This window comes from Rhododendron vialii, chromosome 9a (assembly GCF_030253575.1).
Source record: "Rhododendron vialii isolate Sample 1 chromosome 9a, ASM3025357v1".
NCBI classification, from domain to species: Eukaryota; Viridiplantae; Streptophyta; class Magnoliopsida; order Ericales; family Ericaceae; genus Rhododendron; species Rhododendron vialii.
Window position 1 is genome coordinate 39,149,808 of NC_080565.1, and position 20,001 is coordinate 39,169,808.

The following is a 20,001-nucleotide window of genomic DNA, read 5'->3' on the forward strand; positions in this document are numbered from 1 at the left end:
CGAAAAGCACTTGGCCGCATCAAATTTCACTTGGCCTCATTAAATTACACTCGTCCGCATAGAAGTGCACTTGGCCTCGTTGAATTGCACTTGGCCACATCAAATTGCACTTGGCCGCATCGAATTGCACTTGGCCGCATCCAATTCAACATGACATAGTGCAGTTCGACGCGGCCAAGTGAAATTAGTAGCGGCCAAGTGCAATTCGATGCGGCCAAGTCAGTTCGACGCAGCCAAGTACAATTTTTAGCCGCCAACTGTAATTAGACGTGGCCAAGTGAAATTAGTAGCGGCCAAATGTAATTCGACGTGACCAAGTAATCCGAATTCCCTTCACTACTCTCTCAATTCAACCAGCAAAACAAAAACCAATTTCCCAAAACAAGTCCGATGGCAGTGGAATACAAAGCAGGGTATCCCTTGGCACCCTCCAACGGTTATTACTGGAGAGACCAAGAGCGGGCAAAGCAACCTCATCCGAGCTCTGAAGCCAGAAATGTAATAAATGGTTGTTATATGGCGTGGCCTTTGTCATTTTTCAAACCGGAATCATCGTACTCTTCACAATGACGGTTATGAAAGTCCAAACTCCACAATTCCAGGTCAGTTCTGCCATGTTCGGCCCTTCCAATGTCCAAACAACCACCCCTTTGTTCACCACAACAATGAACACTGCACTTGGGGTCAAGAACACAAATTTTGGCCCTAATAAATACGAAAACTCCACTGTCAATTTCTTCTATAAGGGTACGCCAGTTTGGAGTGCTAAATCCCAAATTCCAAAGCCTATGTCCGATCCACCAAAAACATAATTGTTTCAGTAAAACTTGGTTAACTACCAAGCTAGGAATACCAATTGACTTTGAAAGGAAAGGTGGACCTCATGTTCATTTTCAAGAGGAAGAAAGCTACTAATTTGGATTGCACCATGGATGTCAATATCGCAACATGGCAGCGACAGATTGTCCAGTGCAACTGATGCTGGTGTTAAATTGATTACTCATGGCTGCAAAGTTTTGCACTGGGCCGTTACGAATTATATTGGCTGCATCGAATTGCACTTGTCCGCTACGAATGACACTTGGCCGCATCGAATTGCTCTTGCCCCCATGGAATTACAGTTGGCCGCATCGAATTGCACTTGGGGTCGCTACGAATTGCTTTTGGCTGCATCGAATTACTCTTGGCCGCTAAAACAAAAGTTTATGCTGTATTCGAAATCCACTTTTCGAAACATGTGTTTATTACTAAACAAACTAATAGGAAGAGAGATATAATTTCAACTGTCAACACCCTAATTTACACTCTCAAGTTGATTTTTCGAAAGGAGAAAAAGTGTTAAAGTCAAGGAAAAAGGTACTTTAAGATCAAATATGAACAAGAAGTAAATTTTGGTCTTGACACTTGACGAAGAATTGGAGAGGAGTTATTTACGTTCTTAGTTTTTTCTTGCGTGAAGTCCACTTATACCCCTGTGATTTGGGCCATATGCGAATACACTCCTTTAGATTCAATTTTGTGCATTCGCACCCCCGCATGTATGTGAGAGGCTGCTCCTCCATGAACCATGCTCCTCCATCTTACACTCTTAAGAGGCTGCTCTGGAGCACAAAATAACTTGCCCTTGTTCTGGACTTAAATTTGATTATCTTGTTCTTTGTTACTGTTAAGGCCAGGTTTGGCATAAAAAAGTTCAATCAGATTATTGGCTTATTGAAATGCAATAAGCCTACACGTTTGGGCTTAAAAGGAATTTGTCACCCACGACTAGTTTTCTTAGACAAACCACCCTGGGCCAACAAGCCAATAATGTCGGAAAGGGCACAAATCAGTGCATTTATTTAATTTGTTTAATGGACATATATTTTTTATCGGAACGTATACTTATTATGTCATAAAGTTTTTTGCTTTCTAATACATTACATTTGTATATATTGAAATGATTCTAGCCTAATGCAGTTAAAGTACACCAATCATTTTGTTTTTTTCTTTATGCTACTTCAACAGTCACGTGCTTATTTTTTTATTTATGAAAGAAATTGAGAAATGAGAATGTAAAATAATCGATTTTTTTTTATCAAATCGTACCAAAATTATTATGATTATAACTATCTATACACGAATAATTATCAATAATATTCAAAATCAAGTATAAAAAAATTAAAAATTAAAAACTCAGGAGCCTTGGGGGCCGGGGCCCTCCCAGACAGCAACGTAGCTCCGCCCCTTACCTCATGAAAAATAAACACTTATTATTTTTCTCTTTTTCACTTGGAAAAACCGCTCATTTAAATTATAAACTCTACTACCATGAAGAATTGCATGGGTGTGTCATTTTTATGGTTAAGGTACATATTGTCGGTGTTTGATAATGTTATAAAAACATGTGAATGCGTGTTGATTGCCATAAAATAGAGGAAAAAATTCTTTCCACCTTAGGAGGAAATCATGGGGTTTCCACCACCCATTATGGGCACCGCTGTGTATTTTCTAAGTAATCTGAACCGTTCATCTTGTAGGACCCACATAGTAGTATATTCACAAAAAAAAAAACATATTTATCGGATACCAATAGGTATATTAAAAATTAAATCTTAGTTGATAAAATAGACGGCTATGGATAGTTTAACTTTAAACTTATCTACCGTCGATTTTTAAATCAAACTTCAATTTTTTATATAACTATCCCCGTCTGATAAAGCTTATTTTTGCGAATATGTGCTACCTTGCGGGCCCTACAAGATAAACGGTTCAGATTACTATGATATACGCACAGTGGGACCCACAATTGATGGTGGTGGTTGAGATTTCCACCTAAGGTTGATGGAATTTACACTCCCTAAAATATACAACTGAAGTCTTTCTTTAACATAAAAGCATTTAGATAAGACACTCTGACAAATAAACTTCCAAAATAATTACACTATTGATGTCTGATTGGAAATTTTTAAATATTCATCCTCTTTTGCCATACTACATAGGTATACATTCCGTCCACTTTTCGTGCTTATGTTTTAATCATTTCAATGTGTGAATTACCCTTCTTACCCTTTTGTACCATTTATCGTGATTGCTATTTCCATTGGTTTCTTGTGGAACATTTTCTCTATGGCGATTTCCAACAGCGATGTGATTTCTTCCTCACTGGTGTTATTGGGGATCATAACAAGATGTCTTGCTCTTGCAAGTTTCTTGATGATTTTGATGCTCGTAGCCGTTTTCTGTCTCGCGATGCTTTATGATTCGATCGAGTATGAGACTTTCGAATTTTTTTTCTATCTGTCACGAGGGGCAAGACGGTGTAGCACGTCATAAGAAATGAAGATGATTGAGAAAACATGAAATATTTGCGTGTAGAGAGAAATATTTACTTTTCCATCAAAGATGTGATTTCTTTCTCCCCGAACATGGTATATTGTGTTCTTATCCTAGTGTTGCTTCTTCTTCTTCTTTTTTAAAAAATAAATTGATGGTTTGTAGGTTAATTTCGATCAAGGACAAAGATTTAGCTTTAGTTTTATCAATTTTTTCCATTGATTTGGGGCATAGCATTTGTTTTACACATTTTTCATGGGATCGTAGCCTCCCTATCGATCACCCGCGAAAAATTGCTCCTGGCTGTATAGTTTTGCTCTTGGCCGCAAAATTTTGCCCTTGGCCGCGAAGAATTACTCAAGGCCGCGAAGTTTTGCTGCTGGCCACGAAGAATTGATCATGGCCATAAAGTTTTGCTCTTGGCCGTAAAGAATTACTCCTAGCCGCAAAATTTTGCTATTGGCCGCAAAGACGTCTCAGGGTTTGATTTAGATCTTCTCGTTATTACTTACTTGTCCTCACCTAATCTCAAGTCATGAAGAAAGTCTCTCTGGTGGCATATTCTGAAATATTCGAATCCTAACAGTTTTCGTTTACTTATGTATTGCATTTCCCTCAAATAAATTCTACGTTTACATACCCAAATCCCAAAATCAATGCAAAAATATAGTATTTGGTTGAGACTGGTCTAGTCTATACAGTCCACTAAAGACAAATGAATCAAAGAATAACGAAATTTTATGGCATTAATTCCATACAAAAAAATAAAAGAACAGAAGAGTAAATATCTAGTCCAAATCCCAAGTACGTAAAGCAGAAAGTGAAGAAGTCCTCAAACAAGGGGCTTTAGCAGCAAATGTCAAACTCAACCCCTCTGAAGAACAATCGAACGAACAAAATAATTATTCCTATTCTGGCCAACTGAAATCCAAACTGATGATGACTGTGTTGTATCTCAACTTGCAACTGATATTCTGGAGGGACTGTGTTGCGATATTCACTTCCATTGTACAAATCATGTCGACAGCCTTCTTTTTCTTGAAAATCAACTTCAACTCCACTTTCCCAGTCAATTTCAATCGGCTGCTCAAAGGCACAATTCCTATGCTTAGATCATTTGCCAGTTGCGAATTTCAAACTAGATTGGTCGAAGCAAGGTCCAGTGCAATGGTAAACTGTTTGGTCCTTCGGAATTGGGTTTTCGATTTGGGAATAACAACACTCCCAACCTCAGCTTTGCCATAGTAGAAATATATGCATTGTTCTATTGTCGTACTTGTAGGGGCCAAAATTGGTGTTCTTGATCCTAAGTGCGAAGTTGGTTTTAAGATTGAAGGAAGTATTAATGGTTGGGATATCAAACGTGTCGAAGGTGGCGGATCTGTCCCGGAACTTGGGATTTCGGACCTTCATGACCGTCACGGGGAAGAGGAGTATGATTCCAGTCTGGAAAACGATGAATGCTACGTCGTAGAGTAGCCATTTCTTGTGCTTATGGCGACGTATCTCTTTGGCATCTAATGCTGTGGCTTCTTTGTTGCTCCTTGGCATCGAATTGCACTTGAGCCACTATGAATTGCACTTAGTCACATCGAATTCTTTTTGGCCGCATCAAAATACACTTGGCCGCATCGAATTACATTTGGCCGCATCGAATTACACTTGTCCGCATCGAACTACACTTGGCCGCGTCAAATTGCCCTTGGCCGCTTCAAATTGCACTTGGCCGCATCGAATTGCACTTGATATTACCCCGATCTTGATGTTACCTTGTTAAGTTTCCTAATAAATGGTTACTTTTCCAGATAAAAAACTATATCAATTAGCAAGTCTCTAAAATGATGCTATATAACAGCAATGAAGGAAATTGACTCTAAAACATTCAATTCCAATCACAAAATCCATAACACAACTGAAAGAATATCCAAAAAGCAGGCTATAGTAGCCAATCAAACAAAAAAAGGGGGGACTATAGTAAACATGTAATAGTACGTACCCCTCTGGAAAACAAATTAAAATACATGTAATCAATTTAACATCAGCATCAGTTGCACGGGACATTCTGGAGTTGCCATGTAGCGATATTGACGTTCACGGTGCAATCCAAATTAGTAGCTTTCTTCCTCTTGAAAATGAACATGAGGTCCACCTTTCCGTTCAAAGTCAATGGGTATTCCCGGCTTGGTAGTTAACCAGGTTTACCAAAACAATTATGTTTTTGGTGGATCGGAGAAAGGCTTTTGAATTTGGGATTTTAGCACTCCCAACTGGCGTACCCTTATAGAAGAAATTGACAGTGGAGTTTTCATTTTTATAAGGGCCAAAATTTGTGTTCTTGACCCCAAGTGCAGTGTTCATCGTTATGTTGAACGAAGGGGTGATTGTTTGGACATTGGAAGCGCCGAACGTGGCAGAACTAACCCGGAATTGAGGTGTTCGGACTTTCATAACCGTCATTATGAAGAGTACGATGATTCCGGTTTGGAAAATGACAAAGGCCGCGCCACTTAACAACCACTTCTTACATTTCTGGCTTCGGAGCTATAACCGTTGGCGGGTGCCAAGAGATACCCTGCTTTGTATTCCACTGCCATAGGACTCGTTTTAAATTGGTTTTTGTTTTGCTGGTTGAATTGAGAGAGTCGTGAAGGGAATTCGGATTTCTTGGCCGCGTCGAATTACATTTGGCCGCTACAAATTGTACTTGGCCGCTTTTAATTACAGTTAGCCGCTACTAATTGCACTTGGCCGCGTCGAATTGCACTTGACCGCTACTTATTACACTTGGCCGCGTCGAATTGGATGCGGCCAAGTGCAATATGAAGCGGCCAATTGTAGTTCAACGCGGCCAATTGCAATTAGTAGCGGCCAACTGTAGTTAGACGCGGCCAAGTTGATTTTTCCAAAGGACAAAAAGTGTTGAAGTCAAGGAAAAATGTACTTTAAGATCAAATATGAAAAAGAAGTAAATTTTGGTCTTGACTCTTGACGAAGAATTGGAGAAGAGTTATTTACGTTATCAGTTTTTTCTTGGGTGAAGTCCACTTATATCCCTGTGATTTGGGCCATATGCGAATACACCCCTTTAGATTTAATTTTGTGCATCCGCACCCTTGCACGTTTGTGAGAGGCTGCTCCTCCACGAGCCACGCTCCTCCATCTTACACTCTTAAGAGGCTGCTCCCGGAACACAAAATAACTTGCCCTTGTTCTGGACTTAAATTTGATTATCTTGTTCTTTGTTACTGTTAAGGCCAGGTTTGGCATAAAAAAGTTCAATCAGATTATTGGCTTATTGAAATGCAATAAGCCTACACGTTTGGGCTTAAAAGGAATTTGTCACCCGCGACTAGTTTTTTTAGACAAACCACCCTGGGCCAACAAGCCAATAATGTCAGAAAGAGCACAAATCAGTGCATTTATTTAATTTGACTTAATTATATCTACTGAATTTCTTCACTTTTTAAAGTTGGAAGAAGGAAGAAGGCACTGTTACTTTTGTATTGGGTTTCCCTCAATAGATTTACAGTTGTCATCTCCAAGTGGTTTTTGCAGGTTGTATCGCTTTTTGATTGGCTTATTAGGCTAGTTAGCGGCGAAGGATTAGCGGGTGAATTGAGTGTCGATTGAGATGAGTTTTGTTCGTTATGATGCCTAGTCTTCCTTATCCTTATAATCACTGTATCTTTACTACTTGTAATTTTACTATGGTTAGTAAAATTTTCTTTATTGTCCAAAAAAAATAGATTTACGTTTACATAGCCAAATCTTAAAACCAATGCAAATAGTAGTATTTGGTTGAGACTAGCCTAGTCATAGGTTAGTTTACATAGGTTAGTTTACAAACACTAATGAATTGAAAGAATCGAAATTTTATTGCATTCTATAAAAAAAAGAAAAAGAAAAAAGAAAGGGTTAATATCTACTACTAGACAAATCCGAAGTACGTAAAGCAATGCGTGAAGAAATCCCCAAACAGGGGCATAACATTAGTAGCAAATGTCAAACTCAACCCCTATGAGGAACAATCAAACGAACACCCTAATTTTTCCAATTTTGCCCAACTGAAATCAAAACTGGTGATGAATGTGTTGTATCTGTAGGGGGCCGAAATATCCGAAGGATAGACGGACGCCCATGTATGTCACCGAACGTTGCGTGTCTTCACCGAACGTGGATGTTTTTGAGTTCACCCGGTATTCTTTCCAAACGCTCGGGATGTCCTCTTGTTCGGATACGATGTTCTTCGGAGAGAACATCCGATGCTCGGGAATTCATCGTGTGTCAGAAGTAGGTTCCATCGAGTACAGATGATTATGGAACCTTCCAGAAATATCTTGTGATAAGTAAGCTGTCTTTTCTGATATTCGACGTGACAGCTCTGAACGATGTGACCTTTCTGACATCGACCTATGTGGCTCTGTAAGACTTGGGAAGTAGTGTTCATTAAATGGCCCTGCAACCTGACGTCATCCGAGCAATGCTTGTCGCGTGGAAAGCAAAGCCATCTTGCTCAACACACTACCCCTTTACCTATAAATAGAAGGGGCATTGTTACTAAAAAACTCTCTCTGGACTTCTAGACAACAGCACTCACTCTTCTCTACAAACAGATTTTTTCTTATTAAACTTCTTTTTCTTCTCTCTCCACTTACTGACAAGTTCGTCGGAGCTTCTTCCTGGAGGAACAACCCCCTCCGGTTCTGCAGGTACATCAGAACCGACGTCGTCTCTCACGATCCAACACACAGAGACAGTTACAAGGGAAGGGTCACAAAGAAAACCACCCCCACAATTGGCGACTCTGCTGGGGAATCTATAACTCTTGGGGTGTCCTTTGTGTTCTCCGTGTTCTTAACCAGTCGAGGGCCTGATACGATCTTCATCTCAAATTCTGTCTGTTCCTCGCGTTTGAGCGGAACAAATGGCTCAACGCCTCTCTCCTCCGGGTCCAGAGAACTTCACCCATGGGCTGGAGGGTTACGGGTCTATCAACCTCGAGCCCCGGCAAGCGGCTAGGACGGTCCCATCCGTGGCCCGCCAACTTTCTTTCCCACCTACCGAGTTAGATATCGCCTTGGCCGAATAGAAACGTTAGGTAGCGGTTATTGCCATGCTGCAACAACGGCTGGAGGAGCGGGACGAAGGGGTGACCGTAACACCTGCACACGAGCATCTAGCTGAGCCCAGCCGACCGAAGAAAGCCCGCAAACGAGGCAGACCCTCTCGTCTAGCCCAAACGGCTGAACTCGTTGTTTTCGAGCGACGAACTGTCTTTGAGCGTCTTGACCAAGGAGCTTCATGACCTCGGTTGACGAGCATTATTTGTGCCGAGAGTTTTCGATCCTAGGCTACAGGCTCCACAGACGGAACCAATAAGGGAGGCGTGTCGGCCTGAACGCAATTTCGTTCTGAACAACAATTGAGTCCAAGAAGTGGGAAGAGGCCCGTGGATTTAAATGATCCACCTCGGCGAACATGCACCAACAGTAACCGGGAATATTCGGTTCGGTCCCGACACGATTCCGAACGCCATGAAGGGAGACATTCGGCCAACTCTGGCAGTTGCCGCCACCGAACGGAAAGTCGAGGAAACCGTTCGGAACATGATAATACAATTATCCTGTACGATCAGTTTACAGGCTTACCAACCATGTATCAACCCGTCGACGCCCATCTTCAGACTCGGCACGCTCCTTTGACAGGCTCGAGAGGAGAGGCGCGTGCGCCTTCGGTATTAACCACTCAGCGACCAAAGGAAAAAGAGGAACATCACTGGCACCATCGACGGGAGCAAAGAAAGACTCCAGAGCCGCATGCTGAAGTTCCTCTCCCTGTTGTCCCAGAGACCCCAACTTAAGAAGATAATTCGAAGCTCGGGAAGGCAAAAGCTTCCCCCTTCGTGGATGCTATTCAACAGGAGCGGCCGCCGGACAGGTTCGTCATGCCGAAGTTGAAACGTTACGAGGCGAAGAAGGACGCAGTCGCGTTCGTTTGTCACTTCAGACAAACCATGAGCCTCCATAACTTTTCTGACGCCCTTATGTGCAAGATCTTCCCACTCACTCTCAGTGAGCCAATTATGTTATGGTACAATCAGTTGAAGCCCAAATCTATTTCTTGCTTCAACGAGCTGGAATTGGAGTTTAGTAAACGCTTTGTAACCAGCAACATTTAACCGAGGACGTTGTCCATGCTGGTGAACATGCGAAGAGCGGCGGGAGAAACTCTACTGCTTTATACCGAACGTTACTGGGAGGTCTATAATCTTATCCCCGACTGTGATCAAGGAGTCGCGGCCGAATCTTTTATGAACGGGTTGGATCCAACCTCGGCAATGTTCCGTGACCTCCCCCGTAATCCATCTAAAACAATGGGAGAGCTCATGACCATAATCGAGAAGGATTGCGTTCACGAAGAAGCCATGGCCGAGCGAAATACTTCAAAGACTCCTGAGCCTGCCAAAACAATTGGGCCGAAGAAACAAGTATCAAACGTACGGCAAGAGCAAAGAGGCCAGGGCAGTTCAAGCCAGACGACCAATAAGCCGAACGGCAAGGGCCGACCTCCGCAGCACCCTCAGCCACAATCGTGGCCATAAACAAAAAGAGAACCACGTCCAGACGAGTATGTTGCCAAGCATTCGGCCTTCACCGAACCTATCTACAAACTCCTCAACATCATTGGCAAATTGCCATTCTTTGTTTGGCCAACGGTACTCTTAGGCACCGTCGGTAGCGGACCAGGGATGTGCACGTATCATAAGGAGCGCGGCCACTACACCACGCAATGCCCACCTTTCAAGCGATATCTAGAAGACTTGGCAGCAGCCGGTCATCTAAATCAGTGGATTGACGTTCGGCGAAATCCACTTCCTCCACCTCCCCCTCTTATTGGCAATCTCGTGAGCATTATACAAGGGTTGGTTTCCGAAGGAAGGGTGGCCAAGCTTCGTTCAGAAATTGACAGAGCCATCACCTCTTTATCTATTTACAACGTGGGCGCTTCGGGAAAGCGAAAATGGGAGGACCCGAACTTTGGCAGCACAATTACTTTTTCATCCGACGACTTGAAAGGTGTGCAACTCCCTCACACGGACGCCTTCGTTGTCACTGTTGCAATTGAAAAGTCAACCGTTCAACGGGTATTGATAGATCAAGGAAGCTCGACGGACGTGATGTTTTACTCAACCTACTGGAGCCTCGGGTTATCTCCCGCTCAACTTCAAACAGCCTCTACTCCCCTCGTCAGTTTTACTGGAGCATCGGTTTGGCCACTCAGCTTGATTACTCTCCCTGTGCGGGCTGGGTCGCGGGTTCTAGAGATTGAATTTATGGTGGTCGCTTCGCCCAGCCCATACAACGTAATACTCGGCCGAACTTGGCTACACGAGATGCAAGCGGTTGCTTCAACCTATCACTAAGTGGTAAAATTTGTTGGATGGAATGGGCATCAGGAGAGCCTCCGAGGAGACCAAATCCAATCAAAGAAATGCTACATCAGCACTGTCACCAACAAACAGAGCTGTATGGAGGTACAATGTGTGGAAGCCACTCCAGTTCCTATAATTGAAGACGTAGGAGTGCCTGCCGAACAAAGGTCTACCGAAGAGCTAATACATTTTCCCATTCCATGGGGCGAAGGAAGATATTTTTTAATTAGGAGTTCTCTGAGCATGGCCGAACGCGAAGAGATGTATGACTTCTTGATGCAAAACATAGAGGTTTTTGCTTGGACTCCCCAAGACATGCCGTGAGTGGATCCCTCGTTCGCCATGCACACACTTAATGTTGATCCAAGTAGGCGTCCGGTGGTGCAGAAAGTTCGATGCTCGTCGGCCGTACACATCGAAGCTGTGATGTCGGAAGTAGATCAACTATTGGAGGCTGGAGTCATTCGAGAAGTTTTATATCCCTCCTGGCTTGCCAATCCAGTGGTTGTACCGAAGAAAAATGGGAAACTATGGGTTTGCGTCGACTACACAAACCTCAAGGACGCTTGCCCAATGGATCGATTTCCTCTCCCTCGGATTGAGCAAATGGTGGACGCAACGGCAGGATGTGAACGCTTGAGCTTTATGGATGCATATCGGGGCTATCACCAAATAGCTTTGGATCCGAAAGACCAGGAGAAGACGACCTTTATTTCTCCTCAGGGAACTTACTGTTACAAGGTCGTTCCGTTCGGTCTGAAGAATGCTGGTGCAACCTTCCAACGCTCCATCACAAAGATGTTTCTTGGCATGCTTGGCCGAATAATAGAAGCTTATATTGACGATCTGGTTTGCAAAAGCACGTTCGCTTGGGACCATCTTCGGGACTTGGGAGAGGTCTTTGCTATTTTAAAACAACGGAAGCTGCGACTCAATGTCGAGAAATGTGCATTTGGCGTAAGCTCGGGAAAATTCCTTGGTTACATGGTCAGTCGCCGAGGGATAGAAGCTGATCCTACACAAATATTGGTCGTGCGAAATATCCGAGCTCCGACTACTATTAAAGAGGTACAGCGGCTTACGGGAATGGTTGCTGCCCTGAGCCGTTTCATCCGATGTTCGAGTGATCTCTGCCGTCCGTTTTTTCGAGCAATCACAACTAGCCGACGCAGATTTGTATGGACCGAAGAGTGTGAGAAGGCTTTGCAATCTTTAAAGCAATACCTGTCTCACGCTCTTTTGCTCGTCAAGCCTCTACCTGATGAAGATCTATATCTTTACCTTGTTGTTTCTGACCATGCTACGAGCGCGGTTCTCGTTCTGAAAAAGGGGATGGAGCATCAACCAATCTTCTATTCCAGCAAAATGATGACGGATTCTCAGACGAGGTACTTGCCTATGGAGAAAATGGCATTGGCTCTCGTTTCGGCTAAAACGAGCCTATTGCCTTATTTTCAATCCCATAGGATTGTGGTCCTCACTGAGTTTCCTCTCAAAGCTGTCCTTTGAAAGACGGACACATCAAGCCGGATCTTGAAATTCTCTCAAGACTTGGCTAATTTCGACATCCAGTTTGAGCCTCGGACAGCTATCAAAGGTCAGGCCTTGGCCGACTTCTTTGCCGAACTCACTCCCGGATTGCAAGACGAAGCCAATACCTTGGCCACCGTCGCTGACAAAGCTCGTATTCAGGAAGAAGAGGTTTTGGAAGGCCCATGTAACTGTCCCTTGGAGCCCCTTCGTGCTCGGTATTCCCTCGGACGAAAGAACCCAAAGCGGCAATGGAAGCTCTTCTCCGGCGAAGCCTGGCGATTGATCGTCGATGGAGCTTCTAACATTCACGGGCCGGAGCGGGCATTGTCCTTGTGACTCCGAGTGGGACGGTGCATGAAAGCGTTGTCTCGATTGGATACCCGGCGATGAACAACTAAGCGAAGTACAAAGCCCTGATTGGAGGCTTCCAACTTGCTCTTCCGCATGATGCAGATTCGGTACATGTCTTTTGTGATTCTCAGCTCATTGTAGGTCACTTAAACGAAGATTATCAAGCCAAAGACCAGCGTATGAATGCTTACGTAAGCCACATCTTGGCCTTGTTCGGAAGATTTGGCCGAGTAGAAATAGAATGGATTGCTCGGGAGCACAATGCACATGCTGACGCCCTGACAGGTCTTGCTTCTATTTACAAGACCTCGGGCAGTTGCACTATTACTTTCGATGAGGTGGCGACCCCGAGCTTTGAGTAGCCGAGTGAACAAGTGATGGCAATCTCCCTTGGTGTAAGTCAACTGGATCCAGTGATCGCTTACTTAAAGAACCAGGTGGTACCAACGAACAAGCGCGAAGCTTAAAAACTCCGATGCCGAGCGGCTAATGTTTTCCTAGATCCGAGCGACAACCTGTAGTGACGGACTTTCACTGGCCCGGATTTGCGCGTCGTCCACGACGACCTTGTACAAGCCGTTCTGGAGGAACTCCATTCAGGAAGCTATGGGGCGCATTCAGGGGGACGGTCCCTTGCACAGCGTGCTTTAACGCAAGGCTATTGGTGGCCGAAGATGGTGAAGCAGTCTGAAGAATACGTAAGACAATGTGTTCGGTGCCAAAAGCAAGCATCTCTCATCCACCAGCCTGCCTTCCCCCTCAAAATGATCATTAGTCCATGGCCATTTGCGGTTTGGGCTTTTGATATAGTTGGCAAGATGCCGAAGGCGCCTGGCGGATTTGAGTATATGCTCACAGCCACGGATCTGTTCACTAAATGGGTTGAAGCTTCCCCCCTGGTCAAAACCACAGCCGGTGACGTGGAACGTTTTATTTGGAAGCACATCATCTCGAGGTTCGGCGTGCCGTACGCCATCCTTTCTGACAATGGCTCCCAGTTTGTCGCATCCACCATTAAAGCTTTTTATGCACAGCGCCACATCACGATCCATAATTCCTCAGTGGCCTATCCTTAAGGTAATGGACAAGCCGAAGCATCTAACAAGACCATCACTCGGGGGCTAAAGCGCCGTCTGGATCGGAAGCTCGGTAAATGGGTGGAAGAGCTTCCACACGTCTTATGGGCCTACCGTACCACTCCTCGGCGGTCTACCGGCCGTACTCCATTTGCTATGGCCTACGGTATGGAAGCTATCCTCCCCTTGTCTACTCTGATCCTTATGGCCCGAACAGAAAATTTTAACCCTGTGGATAACAACGCACTCGTGGGGGCCAAGTTAGACTTCGCCGAAGAACTTCGTGACAATGCCAACCTTTGGCACGCTGCATATCAACAAGAAGTTGCAAGGGGCTACAATCGGCATGTTCGCGCTCGTCCATTTAATGTTGGGGACTTAGTCCTTCGGATGGTTACCGAAGCATCAAAGCTGACCAAGCTGAAGGATCCCTTCGAAAGACCTTACCGAGTGGTTGAAAAGATCAGGCATGGTGTCTACAAGCTTGCCGAGATGGACGGAACGCCAATTCCAAATCCATGGAATGCTCAAAAACTGCTGAAATTCCATGGCTAGTGTTGGCATCCTTCGCGTTTATTTTTTCCTTTTCTTGTATTTACATCTTTGGTTCGGAAAATACGCTTTTGAGCGTCATGTACTTATAATACAAGCTCGTTTCCACTATGCAGTTGTTTCCGTTACTCTTTTAACCGGGGTATCTCATCTAACCCCGAGTTCGTGTCCTTGGGACGCTGGAATTTCCTCCCTATGATTGGTACGTCCGATATTCATTTCGTTCGTTCGGGCGAAAAACTCGTAGCCCATGATGATTTGTTTGTTCGAGCGAAACTCTCAAAGCCCTCGGTATATTCGTTCGGGTGAAAAACTCGTAGCCCATGATGATTTGTATGTTCAGGCGGAACTCTCATAGCCCTCGGTATATTTGTTCGGGGACTGCTCGTATAGCCTTTGAAATATCACTCATTTGCACTACTTATGTGTAGCTCTGTTTACCCATTCTACTGCCTTATTCTATTCCACGGTAATACAATAGGGCAGGGGGCTACTATATGGGTAAACCCAAGTTCATTTCTTAGTAACTCCAAAATCACATATTTAGTTCTTCCGAATGAAAAGACTTGGAAAATTTCTGATTTATGATGTGTCTACCGAGTAAAAAGACTTGGCAAAATTTTATACTTGGAAACAAAATCCATTCAGAACGAAAAGACGATTATCATTCATCAAGAGATTCTCCAGCATGTCTTAGTTGCATTCAATGGTTGGCAAGATTCCATTTGTTCAGGGCCAACCATATTCAAAATCAAAACAGCAAAATCAAACAAACAAAAAACAGAAATATGAAAACAACAACAAAAAGGGAAGGCCAGTTCAATTTGTTGGAGCATCTGCAGGGGCTAGTACGGTGGTAGAGTCGGTAGCACCAGCTCTTGTGTTTTCTGCTTCAGCTTCGGCTTGGGCAAGGGGAGGTACTTCTACAAGATTCCTCCTCTCATCGTCAGGCTCAACGCCTGCGTCGTCAAAACCCCTGTTGTAGCTGAGCATGAAGCTTTCTTTGTGTTGGCCTTCTTTGATCTCACCTTGGACTTCCAAAATTTGATCAGCCACATCTTCTTCAACCTGGGCATACCCCTTATCGTACTGCCCCTGCATCTCCTTTTCCATCTCTTTTTTCATCTCTTCTCGCCCGAGGGCTCTTCCCTTAGCCAGCCCCTCTTCTTTTCCTTCGGCTCTCGTTCGCTCGGCTGAATCTTGCAGCCCCTTGATCAGGTCATTCAGGTTTGTAACCTGAACCTCCAGGCCTTGCCTCACGAGCTTAGATTGCTCTAAGCTCTTCTTGTAATCCTCGGCCATGCCCTTGTTGTACTCAACCGACTGCTTCAGCAGCTTCGACTTCTTGTCGTGTTCGGTGAGATAAAGTTGGGCACTCATGATGGATTGGGTAGCCTACGGTCATAAGCAGAATTAAAGTTATTTCGAAGAGCAAGAGAATGAACTAATAATCATTGCAAGTACGAGTTTACTTACTCTTTCAGCATGGTAGTAATACTCACTCAGGGCTGCTTTCAAAGACGGGGGACTCTGTATGTCCCTCGGTAAAGCCAGCCCCGAGTGGAGAGTAAAAGCCAGGGAGGGATCCTCCTTGAGGCTGTCTGATGCTAGGATTTGTTTTTTGCTCGGGGTGATAAAATTGGGCACCCATGGGGTGTCGATTTCCGAAGCAAGCTCCCTCTCTCCCTTTGTTCTTGCTTCTTTCGGAAGCTCGACTTCCTGGCTCTTCCCCTTCGGAGCCGCCTTTGTCTTCTTGCTGGCAAGCGGTTCCTTCGGGGAAGGATGGGTGCTCAGTGGTCGTTTTTTAGAGGGGGGGGTTTCTTGCTTGGGGCCGAGCCCGAAGCACCCGGGGCTCCAGCCTTCCGAAGCTGGGCCTTCTCCTTCTCTTTTTCCTCCAGTTTCTTCTGGAGAACTTCCTTGATATTCCTTGGAGGCATATCTTCTTGTTCAAGGAAAGGTTCTTCTTCGGTCGGTAGTCGGATTGTCCCTCGGAGAGGTTTGTCGATGCTCGGTTGTAGCTCTTCTGGGATGTCCTCGGATTCAACGTTAAAAGACTGCTCAGGCTCATCGGTTACCTTTTGTCGGATCCGACCGCCGTATGTAGCTTTATATTTGAGGATTGTTGGGGCGTCTCTCCCCTCCGCTGGGATAGTGAGCAGGGAGTCGGCAAGACCGCAACCTTTCGCCGCCCTTAACAGTACCTTGTTAAGCTTGGTGGTATCTGCCGAAGAAAAGCACAAAAAAAGTTTATTAAATTTCTAACAAGTATAATAAGAGCAATAGAAGGAATAACATTTAAAATAACGGACAACTGTTCTTACTCGGAGTTCCCCTTCGTGTGGCGATTTCAAATTGGCCATACTCTGATTCGGGGAATTGGAAATTTCCCCGAATCACGACGTAGTCAGAGGCCCATTTCTCCGAGTCATACATGCCCTCGGGAATGATTATTTGCATCTTCCTCTGGGAGAAAAGATAATATCGAGAATACCGAACGTTTCTTGACATCATGTAATTCTCAAAAAAATGGTAAGCCTCGAGCGGGAACATCTTTACCTCGGTAAGTATGATTACCGAGTGAATAATGCGGTAGGAATTTACGCTCAGCTGGCATGGGGTAAGGTTAAAACGGTGAAGGATTTCTCTTAATACCCTATGCATCGGGAACTGAAGGTCCCCTTCCGTTATCACCATCAAGGGAACGGTGACATGTTCGTCGCTAAATCTAATTCGGGGGCCTTGAACCGGCGTGATAACGACATCGTCGGGGACGTCGTATACGGCTCGGAAGAGGCTCAAGCTCTTCTTGTCTTGGAAGCACTCCAGGTAGGGGCAGGGATCCCTCCCCGTTCGGTCGGGAATCACATCGGGGTCCAGTTGAACGATTTTCCTCTTCGCCTTCGGAGGTTGCGATGAGGATTCTCCTACGACGCCCGCTCCCTCATTCGTTCGGCTTGATGAAGCGATTGGAGTTTCTTGTTCCGACTCAGCTTCATCGGCTCCCTCGGCCTCATCTCCCTCTTCAACTTCGTCGTGAGGAGGTTCCCTATCAGATGAATCGTCGTCTACATCTATTATGTTGGGGTCTGGCCCCACTATTCGGAGAGGAACCACCCGGGTGGGGTAGTCGATTCCTTCAACTCCCTCGGGGACCCCGCCACCTGACCCCGTTCGGTAGCTCCGGGCAAAGTCTCTTATAACTTCGGCAAGTCGTGGGTCGACCCTACCGAAATCCGAAGCTTCTGTATCCACTGACCGATAAGATTCTCCCGAAGAAGTTAACTTCGAAGACTCCATACCTAGAAACAAATAACTGCATGGGATAAGACCGTTAGCGATTTGCATGGCCAGGAATCTAAGTGCCTATGTTCGGTGTTCTATGTTATTCGGGGAGATCCCAAGTCTGCTCGGTTACTTCCCGAATGATAACCCTTCGGAAGAAATTCCAAAGGAGGGATTACTACCGCTCAGGGAAACGATGGGGAACCCTACGCGTTTCCAATGGAGAAACAGAGATTAAGAAGCTTAACATGGCTTGTTAAGCTTCTTAAAGATTGTCCCTTTAAAAAAAAAACTCTCACTTAAAGATGCCCTCGTGTTCGGAAGAACATGATTTGAAGATGTTCATATGTTCGGAAGAACACATGAACACCTGGGTAATCAGGCGGTTGTTTCAGTCCAAACGAAAAGGAAAAAGCCAACAAAAAGGGGGCAAAAGCATTCGAAAATAATCAAAATGCATCAAGAAATAGAAGAACTCGAGAAATACCTGAAAAGTCAAGAGAAATCTGTGATCAAAACCTTCAAATCTGCAGATTTCTGGCGATTTTTGGTCTGAAACGGTGCTTGAATAGAGAAGACGATCGAGAATGGGAGAGAGTGATTTTCTCTCTCCTTACCCTGCCCCTTTTATATTGAGCTCAGAATTCAAACCGGTCTTGAACCCTGGCCGTTGGATTTGAGCGGGAGATTGATGTGACGCTTGATGAAGGACACGTGGCAAGAATGAAGCGTGCCGTACCACCACCCAATGAAGTCGTGACACCTGGTGATGTTTCAAATCGGCGGTTGCAGAAGCATTAAATGAAAGCTGCAAGCACAAGCCTAAAAGATTCCAAACCTTTTTCTGTTCAAACGACTTCGACGATTCGTCTGGTCATTCGTTCTTCGGAGCTACTTTTTGTTCGGCCAACTTCTGTTCAACTCTTCCTTTTCATCCGAGCAAGAAAAGCAAGAGTTGAGGGGCTATTGTAGGGGGCCGAAATATCCGAAGGATAGACGGACGCCCATGGACGTCACCGAACGTTGCGTGTCTTCACCGAACGTGGATGTTTTTGAGTTCACCCGGTGATCTTTCCAAACGCTCGGGATGTCCTCTTGTTCGGATACGATGTTCTTCGGAGAGAACATCCGATGCTCGGGAATTCATCGTGTGTCAAAGTAGGTTCCACCGAGTACAGATGATTATGGAACCTTTCAGAAATATCTTGTGATAAGTAAGCTATCTTTTCTGATATTCGAAGTGACAGCTCTGAACGATATGACCTTTCTTACATCGACCCATGTGGCTCTGTAAGACTTGGAAAGTGGAGTTCATTAAATGGCCCAGCAACCTGACGTCATCCGAGCAATGCTTGACGCGTGGAAAGCAAAGCCATCTTGCTCAACACACTACCCCTTTACCTATAAATAGAAGGGGCATTGTTACTAAAAAACTCTCTCTGGACTTCTAGACAACAGCACTCACTCTTCTCTACAAAGAGATTTTTTCTTACTAAACTTTTTTTTCTTCTCTCCCCACTTACTGACAAGTTCGTCGGAGCTTCTTCCTGGAGGAACAACCCCCTCCGGTTCTGCAGGTACATCAGGACCGACGTCGTCTCTCACGATCCAACACACGGAGACAGTTACAAAGGAAGGGTCACAAAGAAAACCACCCCCACAGTATCTACTTGCAACTGATATTCTGGAGGGACTTTGTTGCGGTATTCACTTCCATTGTACAATTCATGTCGACAGCCTTCTTCTTCTTGAAAATCAACATCAACTCCACTTTCCCGGTCAATTTCGATCGGCTGCTCAAAGGCACAAGCCCTGAGCTTAGATCATGTGCCAGTTGTGTCTTTCCAACAAGATCTGTCCAAGCAAGGTCCACTTCAATGGTAAACTTTCTGGTCCTTCGGAATTGGGCTTTCGATTTGAGGATAATTACACTCCCAAGCTCAACTTCGCCGTAGTAGAAATAGATTGTGCTACTGTCGTACTTGTAGGGGCCAAAATTTGTGTTTTTGATCCCAAGTGCGATGTTGGTTTTAAGAGTGAAGGAAGTATTGGTGGTTGGGATATCATACGTGTCGAAGGTGGCAGATCTGATTCGGAACTTGGGAATCCCTTGGCACCCGCCAACGGTTATTACTGGAGCGACCGGGCAAAGCAACCTCATCCGAGCTCCGATGCCAGAAGTTTAAGAAATGGTTTTTATATGGCGTGGCCTTTTTCATTTTCCAAACCGGAATTAGCGTACTCTTCACAATAACGGTTTTTAAAAAAATAATTCATTGTGGTAAAACGCTCGTATGTCCCTCACTTTAAATCGAATCAAAACCCATTATATATAAACAGATAGAGTTTTGGGGTACAAAGAGATGATATAATCCCACCATAAAAAAATTCAAGTTTTGCTTATGAAAATTGGGTAGAAAGAAGACCACTACAAAAATCGTCAAGGCCACCAAGACTAAA

General features: G+C 44.6%; 2 protein-coding genes across 2 annotated transcripts; one reads left to right on the forward strand and one right to left on the reverse strand.

Moving 5' to 3' along the window:
* Positions 1-10,063: 10,063 nt before the first annotated feature.
* Positions 10,064-11,071, forward strand: LOC131299895 (uncharacterized). The gene is made up of 2 exons (XM_058325468.1): positions 10,064-10,678; positions 10,772-11,071. Exons 1-2 carry the CDS (start codon positions 10,064-10,066, stop codon positions 11,069-11,071), a joined length of 915 nt encoding a protein of 304 aa, XP_058181451.1.
* Positions 11,072-19,207: 8,136 nt separating this feature from the next.
* Positions 19,208-19,702, reverse strand: LOC131299896 (uncharacterized). Its single transcript, XM_058325469.1, has one exon. The coding sequence runs from the start codon at positions 19,700-19,702 to the stop codon at positions 19,208-19,210; it is 495 nt and encodes a 164-aa protein (XP_058181452.1).
* Positions 19,703-20,001: the final 299 nt, after the last annotated feature.

Excerpts from the sequence above, each read along its gene's own strand:
- LOC131299895 (XM_058325468.1), top strand. The coding sequence starts at position 10,064 with ATGTGCACGTATCATAAGGAGCGCGGCCACTACACCACGCAATGCCCA. Across the intron at positions 10,679-10,771 it reads CTTCGCCCAGCCCATACAAC|GAGAGCCTCCGAGGAGACCA; the intron begins GTAATACTCGGC and ends AATGGGCATCAG.
- LOC131299896 (XM_058325469.1), bottom strand. The coding sequence starts at position 19,702 with ATGAGGTTGCTTTGCCCGGTCGCTCCAGTAATAACCGTTGGCGGGTGC.